The 13256-nt window shown below is 38.4% G+C and overlaps 1 protein-coding gene across 1 annotated transcript in view; it reads left to right on the top strand.

The window, feature by feature from the left end:
* The window catches only part of CFAP54 (cilia and flagella associated protein 54), a 127163-nt gene that overhangs the window by 78129 nt on the left and 35778 nt on the right, over positions 1-13256 (top strand). Inside the window, exons 46-51 of the mRNA XM_074825411.1 lie at positions 1345-1527; positions 6068-6154; positions 7201-7323; positions 10166-10219; positions 11623-11839; positions 12198-12292. Of these exons, the coding sequence (XP_074681512.1) occupies positions 1345-1527; positions 6068-6154; positions 7201-7323; positions 10166-10219; positions 11623-11839; positions 12198-12292 (759 nt within the window). The remainder of the gene's footprint in view (positions 1-1344; positions 1528-6067; positions 6155-7200; positions 7324-10165; positions 10220-11622; positions 11840-12197; positions 12293-13256) is intronic.

Below are 13256 nucleotides of genomic sequence, written 5' to 3'. Positions count from 1 at the left end.
TAAGTTCAGCAAAGGGAGAACAAGTTGAAGAAACAAAGGTAAAGGAGAATTTTAACTAGCTTCTAGCACTGTAAATGCTGGTGGTAAAAAGCTGAACAATTTTGATTCCTCCTATTGACAGAAATAGTAGTAAGCATTTGTTCCAGTTGTATAATGGTAGAAATAATTGTGACTTGACTGAAATGGGTCTGATATTAATTGAGATAGGAGCAGCTTGCAGGGTAAGTGTCTTGAAATATATAATCAATTACTGTCACTGTACTTTGCAAAGTTCAAGCCCATAATTTGTTCCTTGATTTGGAAAGCTTTTATAACATTATTTAAATTCCACCTCTGGTATAGGCTTTAGGCTTGTTAATATCTCAGATCTGACTATGTAAATGTTATTTCTCTAGCATATCATTACTAATTACAACAAGATAAACACAATTGGGAAGGAATATCCAACATCAGACACAGTTAGCACTCCTTCCTTTTAAAGGAGGAACATTTAAGTTACTTCCTTAAAGTTCACATCAGTTTTAAGTTGCATGATTTAGGCTGTACTAGCTGACCCTGTTAAAGGCAGAACTAGGGTGGAATTAGCTTTTAACTGGCCTTGAAGTCAGTAACTCTCCCAGAAACAATGGCTGAGGTGATGGCAAGAGAAGGACTTAAGGCTAAGTAAAATCAAACTAGCTTTCTTAGCCTGTGGGGAAAATAAAAAGATTTTTCTTCTGATGGAAGACATTTTTCATGAAACATCTGCAGATTGGTAAAGAAATGTTGGAACACATCCCCAGAATCATCTCAACAAATTTTTCCTATGCATTTTCCTTGATTATGGAGGTGTTTGGATAAATTATTAAGTTCTTTCTGTCTGCTGATCAGAGGCTTATCCTAAAAATTATCTAAGAAGTCTTTGCAAGAATTTTTTTGCAGTGTTTCCAGAGATTTTTTTGGAATGCTTTGACATGGAATCAGAGAAATGCCATTGGCTCTTTAGGAAGATTTTTCATTACCTGGGGAGTACTTGCTGAGGAATCTTTCATGATTATTTTATTATTTATTATTTTATTATTATCTACACCTAGATTAGTTTTTCTCTTTTGCTTGGTCTATGAAATACTGTCCTTAGACTATTTACAGTCTGTTTTGTTTTTTTTTTTCTCCACCAAGTTCACAAATAAAGCATTTTTTTCTAAAAAGATTTTTCATGGTTTTATCTGGAAACAACTGGATACTTAACACATTGACTGAGTTTCATTTATGAAATCATTTATGAGTCTCAAGGGTTGGAGTTTTATAGTGTTTCACTAATGGCTATACATCTTTTCACAAGTAGTTCATTATTATTACTTTCAGACCCTGTTTAGAGCTTCTCTTCCACATCCAACATCTGACCGTGACTTTGCACAATATGAAGCAAGTATGCTTATTCCTGGTATTGACTTGTTCTCTGATCGCTACAGAGCTGATATCTCTACTGTAGTTGCAAGTCTGAGTTTCGTTATGTTTGAACTACATTGTGTGAAACAAAATTTAATAGTAAGTATTATTTTTATACTCTGGAAAGGAATTTTAAGACACCAAGTCTTATTTTTTTGTGTGGGTGTACTTATGAGATACCTCAGAAGCTCTAGCAAGATACCTGTATGGTTAGGTTCTGTGGCACTGAGATAGAGGCAAGGTATAGATTGCTGCCTACAATTTTTAGAATATACATAGTACTTGTTTATTCAGGAAGATGACAATCCATGGTCCACTTAGCTTGGGCATTTTAGAGGAAATTTCCTATTACATACAGTTTGAAATACACTGTACTGAGAATTACTTTAAATGCAGTATGTCCAGAATGCTTTCAATAATTTTACTTTCACATTCAGTAAATAAAAGTCCCTTCTGCCTTTCTCCTTCTCACCTTCTCTTATCCCTCTGTATGGAGTGTTTTTACAGCTTCCCTCTTATGTTGATCATGTACTTATTTCCTCCATTTAATGACTGACCACTTCCACTTTAATCCAACTTCTTTCAAAGGTGCAGTGCTGTACATTAGAATAAATAGATTGAATTGCTTACTAGTTCTGAAAAAGGTGCAATTCTACCTCTGTTCCTGTTTGGTCCTGTATGCTCTAACAGATTTTGATGTCAGGCAATTATTATATACCTCTATAAATTAACTCTCAGCATGACAGAAAACTCCCCAGCAGAAAAAGCAGATAGTTTCTCCTTCTTTAATGAGCTAAATTCACTTATGGAAAGGTCCTGCAAGTGGCAGAGCCAGTACAAGGGAGGGGAAAAGATCGCATGGCTGGTAGGAGGGAAGTAAGAAAAGATTAGGGGGCAGAGATGGAAGAGGAGTTAGGAGGCGGCAGAAAGATATTACCCCTTTTTTGTCAGCAAGCCATTTGTTGCATTGATTTCTTCTGGAACTTCAGGATAAGTATCTCTCTTACCTCCTGTTGTTGCTTCTTCCCGTCCTGCTTTACTGGAGTTCACTTTGTTATTAAGCTTTGTCTAACTGACCTCACTGTGGGAGATCGAGATCAAGGAGTAGACAGTTACCTGGAGGCAGGGACACTTAATTTGACTGCTTGCTTCATGTGGCCATGCACATTTTTGATTCTTTTTACACTTGTACTAGCAGAATATAGATTCAAGTCATAGATCATGGTCAAAGCAATTACAGTTTCAGTAAGATGAGAGCTTCGTTTCCACTGAATGCTTAATGTGTGGGAATGTTTTGGATGGTGGGCATTAAGTTAATTTTATACTTAAATCAAAATACATCAGGATTCAATTTTTATTAAAAATAAGACTTCAAAGACTAATTTTGTTGAACTACTTCAACTTTAGGAAGGACAGGCAGGAGACGAGGAGGGGGTGTTGTCCTCTATGTCAGTGACCAGCTGGAGTGCATGGAGATCCACTGGGGGATGGAGGAAGAGCTGATTGATTGAGAGTTTACGGATTGGGATTAAAGGGAGGGCAGGGACAGGTGACATTGTAGTGGGGGTCTGCTACAGCCACATGACAAGGAAAACCAAGCGAATGAGGCCCTCTGTAGACAGATAGGAGCAGCCTCACATTCACAAGCCATGGTCCTCATGGGGGACTTCAACCACCCTGATATATGTTGGAGGGACAACACAGCAGGGCACAAGCAATCCAGGAGGTTCCTGGGACACATTGATGATAACTTCCTTCTCCAAGTGACAGAGGAGCCAACAAGGAGAGGTGCTATGCTGGACCTTGTCCGCACCAACAAGGAGGGTCTGCTGGGGAATGTGAAGGTCAGGGACAACCTTGGCTGCAGTGACCATGAAACGGTGGAGTTCAAGATCCTTAAGGCAGTGAGGAGGGCGCACAGCAAGCTCACAATCTTGGACTTCAGGAGAGAAGACTTTGGCCTCTTCAGGGATCTGCTTCGTAGAATACCATGGGATAAAGCCCTGGAGGGAAGTTGAGCCTAGGAAAGCTGGTTAATATTCAAGGATCACCTCCTCCAAACTCAGGAGCGATGCATCCCAACAAAGAGGAAGTCAGGTAAAAATGCCAGGAGGCCTGTGTGGATGAACAAGGAGCTCCTGGACAAACTCAAACACAAAAAGGAAGCCTACAGAGGGTGGAAGCAAGGACAGGTAGCCTGGAAGGAATACAAAGAAATTGTCTGAGCAGCCAGGGATCAGGTTTGCAAAGCTAAAGCCCTGACAGAATTAAATCTGGCCAGAGACATCAGGGGGAACAAGAAAAGCTTCTGTAGGTACGTCAGTGATCAAAGGAAGACTAGAGAAAATGTGGGCCCTCTCTGGAAGGAAATGGGAGACCTGCTTACCCAGGATATGAAGGAGGCTGAGGTACTCAATGTCTTTTTTGGCTGAGTCTGCATCAGCAAGGGCTCCAGCCACACCGTACAAGTCACAGAAGGCAAAGGCAGGGACTGGAGAATGAAGAACCACCCACTGAGGGAAAAGATCAGATTCGAGAACATCTAAGAAACCTGAAGGTACAAAAGTCCATGGGACCTGATGAAATGCATCTGTGGGTCCTGAGGGCACTGGTGGATGAAGTGGCTAAGCCACTATCCATCATATTTGAGAAGTCACAGCAGTCCAGTGAAGTTCCTGCTGACTGAAAAAGGGGAAACATAACCCCCATTTTTAAACAGGAAAAAAAGGAAGACCCAGGGAACTACAGGCCAGTGAGTCTCATCTCTGTGCCTGGCAAGATCATGGAGTGGATCCTCCTGGAAACTATGCTAGGGCACATGGAAAATAAGGAGGTGATTGGTGACGGCCAACATGGCTTCACTAAGGGCAAATTGTGCCTGACAAATTTAGTGGCCTTCTACGACAGGGTTACAGTTTTAGTGGATAACGGATGAGCAACTGATGTCATCTACCTGGACTTGTGCAAAGCATCTGACACTGTCCTGCACGACATCCTTTTCTCTGAATTGGAGAGACTTGGATTTGATGGATGGACCACTCAGTGGATAAGGAATTGGCTGGATGGTTGCACACAAAGAGTTGTCAATGGCTCAGTGTCCAAGTGGAGAGCAGTGACGAGTGGTGTTCCTCAGGGGTTGGTATGGTACTGGGACCGGCACTGTTGGCGACATGGACAGTGGGATTGAGTGCACCCTCAGCAAGTTTAACAACGACACCAAGCTGTGTGGTGCAGCCGACACACTGGAGGGAAGGGATGCCATCCAGATGGACCTGGACAGGCTTGAGAGGTGGGCCTGTGTAACTTCATGAAGTTCAACAAGGCCAAATGCAAGGTCCTGCACCTCCTCTATAAAGACAGGCCGAGAGAGCTGGCCTGGATAGATATCCAGAGATGGCTGGAGAGATAGCCTGGAGAAGAGAAGGCTCTGGGGAGACCTTATAGCAACCTTCCAGTACCTAAAGGGATCTACAAAAAAGCCAGAGGGACTTTTTTCAAGGGCATGTGGTGATAGGACAAGGGGTAATGGCTTTAAACTGAAAGAGAGTAGATTTAGATTAGATGTAAGGAAGAAGTTCTTCACTGTGAGGGTGGTGAGGCACTGGAACAGGTTGCCCAGAGAGGTTGTGGGTGCTCCATCCCTGGAAGTGTTCAAGGCCAGGTTGGATGGAACTTTGAGGAACCTGATCTAGTGGAAGATGTCCCTGCCCAAGGCAGGGGTTTGGAACTAGCTGATCTTTAAGGTCCCTTCCAACCCAAACCATTTTATGATTCTATGATTCAGTGAAATATCAGTAGGAAACTCTATGGGTACAACTAAAACATTTGCCTCAAGCATTTGTAATCCAAATTCAGAAGTATTAAGCTACTTTATGATAACTAAAAATGCATTGGAAAAAAAATGTAACAACATTGTTATCATTTTCCAAGCTCAGGGACATTTTAAAGTGAAGAAAAATGTAAAGCTGAAAAGTAATTAAATTTTGAAATTTCTTTCATTTTCAATAAACAAATACATCTGTTAGGAAGGAATCTGCTTTTTCTGAAATATATAATAATAAAGTGTTTTTATACCTTACTAGAACTCAGTTTTAAAATGTTAGCTGCCCCTACAAAAATGTTCCATTTGAAATGAATGCAGATAAATTTGTCGATAAGTCTTATCATCATCCAGTTTATTTTACAGTTGGCATCATTTCACTTAGAGTTGCAGGACTTCACTGTGTTTATTTTACAAAGCTTACAGAATTCTATTATTCTGTTACATATACTGAAAAAACTATGGCATCAAAATGCAGACAGTCTGAGAAATCCCTTATATCAATGTCTTCCCAGTAGGTTTACTCACTAATGGTATAGTAAAAAAACCCACCTTGACCACAGAGAATAATTTGGGGAAACTTCACTTTCTACATTGTGAAGCACATATAAGATAGTGTAAGGGATTAGCTTTAGCCAGCTGAAGAACTTTTAAACACATTCATCCTTCATAGAGCTTAAGAGAAGTAGTGGTAGTATGTGGCAGTGAAAGCAGTACTCCTATATTAACTAAGTATTTGTGATATATAATTGCAATGTACATTTTTATAATCGTACCCTTTATGACATTTATAACTAGACGACTAATATTTTCCTACAGATTTTACCGCTGTTCACTTTATACCAATACATTGTTTCTGAGATTTGTAAGGACGCAGCTAAATGTATTGAAGGAAGAATCTTCAAGGTAATCAAACAAACTTTCTTTTTATCACAGCACATTGGATTTCAAACACACTTTTAATTTCTTTCTTAAATGTAGTCCATTTAATATTTCTTCATATATCACTACTATGAAAAGGAATGCTTTAAAGTTTAGCTGTTGCTTACTGTTTCTTAGCACAACAGATTGTACAATGGGACTACTTTCTAAATACAATTATTTATATTCTCAATTTTAGTAGAATGTAGAATTATTTACACAATTTTACTGTTAATGTCCTACAGAGACTGTTAAGTACTTCAATAATTTCTTTCTGCTCTCCATTTAGCAAGCATTCTCCTTAAAGATATGATCATAAGATTTTCCCTCTTAGATCCAAACTTTTTACTTGGTATTTTTTATCTTGTTCCACCATTCTTTTAAATGTTTTCTTAAGTGGAAAACATAAATGATTTTTTTGTTCACAACATTCACTTCTGGATTTGATATCAGTATCATGGTGAAACCAGATTGTCAGACTTCTGGGAACAGACTTTTGTCATTTACTAATGTTTGCTTGTTGGTTTTGTTTTAGGTTTTTTTAATTCCACCCCCCCCCCCCCCCCCCTTATTTTTTTTTTAAAGGAATATAACTTTTAGTAAGAGTTGAAGTATTATTTGATTTAGTTATTTTCAGGAGATGCTGATATGGGTTAGAGAGAGTAGCTGAGTACTAGGAGTCTAAGATGAGTAAAATCTATGAAACAAATGTCGATAAGGGGCTGATCTTGCACTGACTCTCAAAGCTCTAGCCAGATGGCTTGTTATTTTCATTTGTCAGGAGCAAGGTTTTGAAGAATATGTTTCTGGGTTTTTTTCATTCTTGTTTTTAAAAGTGAAAGACCCATCTTTGAGTTTCACTTATTTACTATAAAATGTGAAAGATTTCTTTCCACTGAAGAACATTCTCCATCAGTGTACTATTCCAGTAGCCAAATATACTTGAAAATTACCTTTGAATACATTTTATTTTGAGCAAAAAGAATAATTGAAAATTATTTAAATCAAACGATCTGTTATTTTTTTCACAGATTAAAGTACTTACAGATATAGGATTTTTTACGGAGGCTTTTCATGAACTGTCTTTGCTTAACTGTGGAGAGAGAATTCCATGGAAAATACCTGCAGGATACAGAAAAATTGAAGAAATGAAGGTAAACACCAGTGAAGTTTAACATCAATCTATAACAGTTCTCTTCATGAAACTGCACATAGTCCACATCTGCAAGTTATTACACATTCCTAAAAAATTCCTAAATTTCTTTCAATGGGCAGGTCAAATAGTAGACATTGAATGACATTAATTTCTCTCACTGAACAACAGGAACAAAAATAAATTTGCAACATATGTGCTGTCTATTTTATACAGGGACTAATGCAGATAATACTGTTGAAAAAACAAGATGTGATTTCATATATAGACATAAAAAATATGGATAGTGTTCTTGCCACATTAATGGCAAAATTCCCACTGCCCCAGCCAGGAGCAGGGTCGCTGAGGGGCAGCTGGGGCAGCCCCCAACCCAGGGCTTTGGGCACCTCTGTGGGGCCGAGGACAGGCCGAGGCTGTGCTGGGACATCAGCCTGCAGGTGGGGATCAGGATCAGGCCTGGTGAGGAGAACTGGGCTCAGACACAGCTCCAGGATGGCTGCACAGGGTAGTGGGGTCTGGCCAAGGCCAGGCCAGGATCTGGGCCCACGGGTGGGCCTGTCTTGGGGGGCCCATGGCAGGGCAGGGCTGTGGGGAGCTGGAGACCAGCCCCGCTATGGCATCGCTGGGGCAGGGGGTCCTGGCCCTGGGGGGCTGACATGGGGTTGTGGGCCATGGGCAGGGTGGGAAGAGCCCCAGGAGATGCTGGGCAGTAAGAGCTATTGGTGCCCTCAGAGCCTTGACACAAAGGTCACCCCACGTCAATCTCTTTGATTTTCTCCATATCTAAACCCAAGTAGTGATCTTCCCTTGATCACTAATGTGCTACAAGGTTATGAATCTGTTAACAATTGACCTGGGCTTCTTTGTCTTACCTATGAGCATACCTGTGCAGGCAGATATGGTCCAGAGCTATTAGGCAAGCTTCCTCCATAACAATTATGTATCCTTTCCTTGTTTTTCAAGCACATACCAAAATAATCTAGAGTTATCGCTGGACAGATGTAATCAAGATCTCTCCTATCTGAGTGGTGCTTTTGGATGGATGTCACCCCATGACAAAGTATGTGTGCCAGCACAAGGCAGCTGGACTGAACATGTGATAGAAGACTAGTGGGGGGACACACATCCCTTTTGACAGCAGGGTGGATTTAACTTGATTGTACAACCACATTCTATACATGCAATAGGATATTTCTAATCTGGTGATAATTACAGGCTGGTTCTGAAAAGGGAATTCCTAACCCACCTTCATGACTTCACATTTGTTTCCCTTACCCTATGTTGTAGACAGTGAAGCTGGCACTGCCAAGCAAATTGAATATAATGAGCTGATCTGAAGCAAAATTTCCCCCCTCCCACCTCACCAAACCCTGAGAGGGAGATTCCAGCTGACCCATGGCCTGACTGTCCTTACATTGCAGCCTCACAATGGCTATAACAAGCACAAAGCAGCAGTATATTTTTTTGGCAATAGCCAACAAATCAGTTCTAAGCTAATTAATAAATGTAATACAATTACATTTATGATAGGATGTCAAATGTTTACATTTAAGAAAACACAAATATGGCCAAAGACTCATCCTAGAATAACCTGCAGTGGTACTAGGTTTTAAACGATACATGAACTTAATGAAAAGTAAAATTAAGATAATTATCAAAAAAGGTGACCTTTTTAATTTGCCAATGACACTTTCATACTAACTGCATGGGAAGATAAGAAACTGAAATCTTGTAATTTTCTTAGAGCACAAGCTACATTACATTCTCACTAGGTTGACCCGTAAAGAGTTATCAGCATCCTCACTGGAGTTGATTCCGCAAAGATTCCCTGTTCATGGCTGCAGTAGAATGCATTTACTTCTTACTGATGCTAGTCAGGTTAAAATGCATCTTTAAGTCCTTTCCTTATTTTGTATATTGTCTGAAGAGCTCACAGAGTTAGGATGAGGTCTGGTTGACTTGTCATTTGTCTTTTTCTAACTGGGTTCACAGGTGAGTGTCTGGGTGAACAGCAGAGGAGGTTCAGCATTAGGTCTCTGGTTAGGGTGTGACACATGTAGAAGCTAAGTGCTTGCTGGACTTTTGCACAGCTCTCAGAATAAGAAGGACCCATGTTCCAGGGAGTGACAGAGATGATAGAGGGCTACATCTGGAGTATAGAGTTAATAGAAGAGTTAATAAAAACCACATAGAACCCAAGTGACAGTTGTGTATAGAGGTCTCAGTTATGATGAAGGCTGGAAATGATCTTTACCTTTGCCTTTTCCTTCCCCTCAGTAGTCTGATTTGTCTCCTGGTGAAAAGGTAAAGGGTTTTTGAGCAAGGACTAGAATTAGGGCTAGGGTTCAGAAAACTGAAGTACATATAAGCAAAGAAATAGTTGTTTTAAGAGCCCTCAAGGGGGCTGAGATCTCAAATTCATCTTGACTTGTAGCTCTTGTTTTTGTTCCATTCATAGGTCTGTGCTCTGGTGAATAGCAGAGGAGGCAAGTGCTAAGTCTGGAGTTAGGTTTGGGATTCAAACAACATAAATGCAATTGATGGTTGGTGTCTATAGAGCTCCTATAATTTAGAAAAGGATTTTTGTTGGTTTATGCCTTTTTCTCCCCTTGCTTCAAATTGAAGAATTCTGGTGCACAGCATAGGAGGTGTAGGGATAGTTTTGTGTCTTGGGTTATGGTTCAGAAATGTGAAGCCCATAGAAGCCAAGTAATTGTTGGTATTTTTGGAGCCCTCAAAGTAAAGCTGGAAATGCACTACACTTGTCCACTGCTCTGCTAACTCACTTATTTTATACTCATATTGTAACACATTACTTATTTTTGGTTTTGTCCATTTTACAGGCCTTACAGAAATTTGACTCCTCAGAATCTCTCTTGACTGTTACAAATTTACAGGTAAAAAAAATCTGAAAGAGCTAAAAATTTTATGCTAGACATAAATATTTATTTCTCTGGCATCAGTTAGAAATTATTCAGTTCAGAAAATATACTTGTTATTAGTAAAAAACAGTAAATATTCTCAAAAGTTTACCATTTCCTAAATTTTGAATTTTATGGCTGACCTCTCAAGGGAGAGGCAAGTACCATTATCACCGTTTTTCAGATGGGAGACCCAATATGTACACATCTGTGACTTGTCCGTGCAAAGCATACTAGTAGAATTACTAGTATGGTAATTCTACTAGCATTCAGGTTTTGTCATGATATGTAGGGCCTGGTGTTTATCCTGCTAAAATACTGAGAATGTCAGTCATCTAGCCTTATAATTTCTGTCAGTCAGAGCTGTCTTCATAGCTTTGTCCTAATTCAGATTGGGGTTTTTCTAATGAAAAAAAAAAAAAAGGTGAATCTGTAAACCAGTTAATGAACAATGATTTCACATTTTAATTAAAATCACATGTTCATCAATTCTTTTTTGTTTTTCATTTTTAATTGTTTTCTTTCATTTGCCTTGTCACAGATCCACTGAGCCAGTAGGGATAAACGTTAGCAGATTGTGGAAAAGAAGCTGTACCTTAAAAACAAATTGATAAAGTAGAAAACCCCCACTTTTTCCTGCTACTTTTCTCTCTTTTTGTTTACAGTAAGCTTGTGTGTCTCCTACAACAGTTATTAGAAGACAGAAATGAGATGCCTATCTTGACAGCTTTTGATCTCACTAGTTTCAGATTTATTTTGAAGTTGTGCTTTATCTTGAGCTTTTGATTTGAACACTTCACAGTCTGTATGGGGCTCTTATTGGTCTCCTTATGATTTTGCAAAGCTGTGTAGACTTTCAGCTTTTAAATTTATTAATCTAAAGTGAGAATATTAAACTCAAGATAAAACAAGGATGGCATAACAAATAACAAAAAGTTTCTATGAAATACGCTAGAATGGTCTGATACAAGAATTTTTTTCCTTGCTTAATCTTTCTAGTTAGGGTGAATTGTAATAACAGACTTTCCTCTGAGTTGAGATTTCTGAACTACAGATTTATCTACGTATTTTTTGTGACCACCTTAGCTCAAAGAATGCTATAGACAACGCAGAAAACTAGAACTCACACAGAGTAATAGCTATTATTTCATAGATGCACCTTCTACTGGAAAACTGATCACTGAGTCTAGCAAGTGCTGCTAAGGGGTGAATTAAGTTTGAAAAGGAAAACAGCAACTCATAATGACTAAGAGCATGTTACTAATATTATTCATGTTAATTGTTGAAAAACATAATTATTAATAGAAGCAGAATATGCCTTGAACAAGAAAAATGTAAAATATGTAATTTCATAGTCCCAATTGTTAACTTTCTTGTAGGTACTGGAAGACATATTTAATTGGAGTCTGTCTTTAGCAATGGTGCCACTGTGCAACCAACGAATTATGAATAAATTAACCTTAGCCAAGATGCATTTCATCATTTGCCTTTCTGCCACAATAAATAATGTACCTGAAAAAGTGGAAAAGCATGTCTATTCTGTTGATAACAACAGCTTGAAGGAGCCAAAGAGAATTACAGAATCAAATGTAAAAGGTAATTATAAGAGTGGTGGAAAAGTTTATTCTGCAACAGTTTATTTCTTCTGCAACTTGTTTCACGCATAGTTTTTCCACTTTTAACTGCATGTGCATTAACGTGTCATATTATAAACAATATTCATATTAAATGTTGCTGGAAAAATCAGTCATTATTGAATTAATAAATATTAAGAATTTTCAAGGCTTTTTAACTATCTAATATTATTAGAGCTGTGTTCCATTCTTCCTCACTTATTTTGATATTGTAAGTCCCGGTTATAAATAGAGAAAAAAGGGGCATATTCTTCAAATTACTGAGAATGCTTTGGTTCTATGTCTGTTATCTGAAATTTCATCTGAAATGTATTTGACAGTTGATGCTGATAGGAATTCAAGACAACAGGAACAAAGAGGCACAATGGTGCAGCTCGTTGACTGTAAAGATGAATTAAATATGGCCATGCTGAAGGTAATTTTGGGTTTTAGGAAAAGAGGCTTAAGAAATTGCAGATTGTTCCAAAAACATTGCTAGTGCTTTCAATGTAACAGAAATTATAATGGGAGGATGCCATGAATAAGGAGACTAGAAATTTCTGTTTCTAATCTGATTGTAATCTTGCTAGCCATACATGAAGTCTTGGTGGTTTCATGCAGTTTTTCAGATGGTCTACATGGGAAATATTGCCACAATATTTCAGTATGACTGTTTCAGCAACAAGGATAAAGACTGAATGGGATTTCAAGGATAAAATCATCCCTTTCAGAGGGTGGTGCCTGTAGAACATGTCAGAGACTCTTTCGTGGGGCAGTATGCTCTACAAATAAATGGAAAACCATTCTCTACCATATGTGAAATGTCTCAATTTTTTCATGTTCCTCTTTCTGATACTTTATTTTGGAGAAAACATATCAGAGCTTATTAGCTTCTTTGTTTGGAGGGGGTATTTCTGTTTGGTTTTAGGCTTTTTTTGTTTTGTTTAATTGTAAACTTCATGCTTAGCAGTTTCACATCACAAAAAGACCAAAATTGAGGGCTGACATATTCTTCTTTCAGAGGGGTCTTCCACTGTGGAAGTATCTACTTTTGGCCATTGTTACAAACAAAGTAATGCACAAACTATATCTGGAGAAATGTAGGACCATTTTGTATGGCAATTGGTATATGCCATACACTAGAAACTTGGAAGTGTTAGTAAAGTTTGAAAATAACTTGAAAATAGCATCTTGAAAAATAACTAAAATAAAAATATTAAATTAATTTGAATGGGGCTCATTTAAGAGCCATAAGATATGTCTCAACCTTCTGATTTTTCTTTAACTGTTCTATTCTTCTGTTTTTTTTTAAAGTAGAGCTCTGACTTCATTGAGGAAACTAGTCAAAAAAAGATATCGGATGGTACAAACCTTTGAATTATTTTTGAATTCTGCTGAAA

This window comes from Strix aluco, chromosome 5, assembly GCF_031877795.1.
Source record: "Strix aluco isolate bStrAlu1 chromosome 5, bStrAlu1.hap1, whole genome shotgun sequence".
Lineage (NCBI taxonomy): Eukaryota > Metazoa > Chordata > Aves > Strigiformes > Strigidae > Strix > Strix aluco.
Note: the sequence above shows the minus strand (reverse complement) of the source record. Positions and strands in the feature narration are given on the sequence as shown.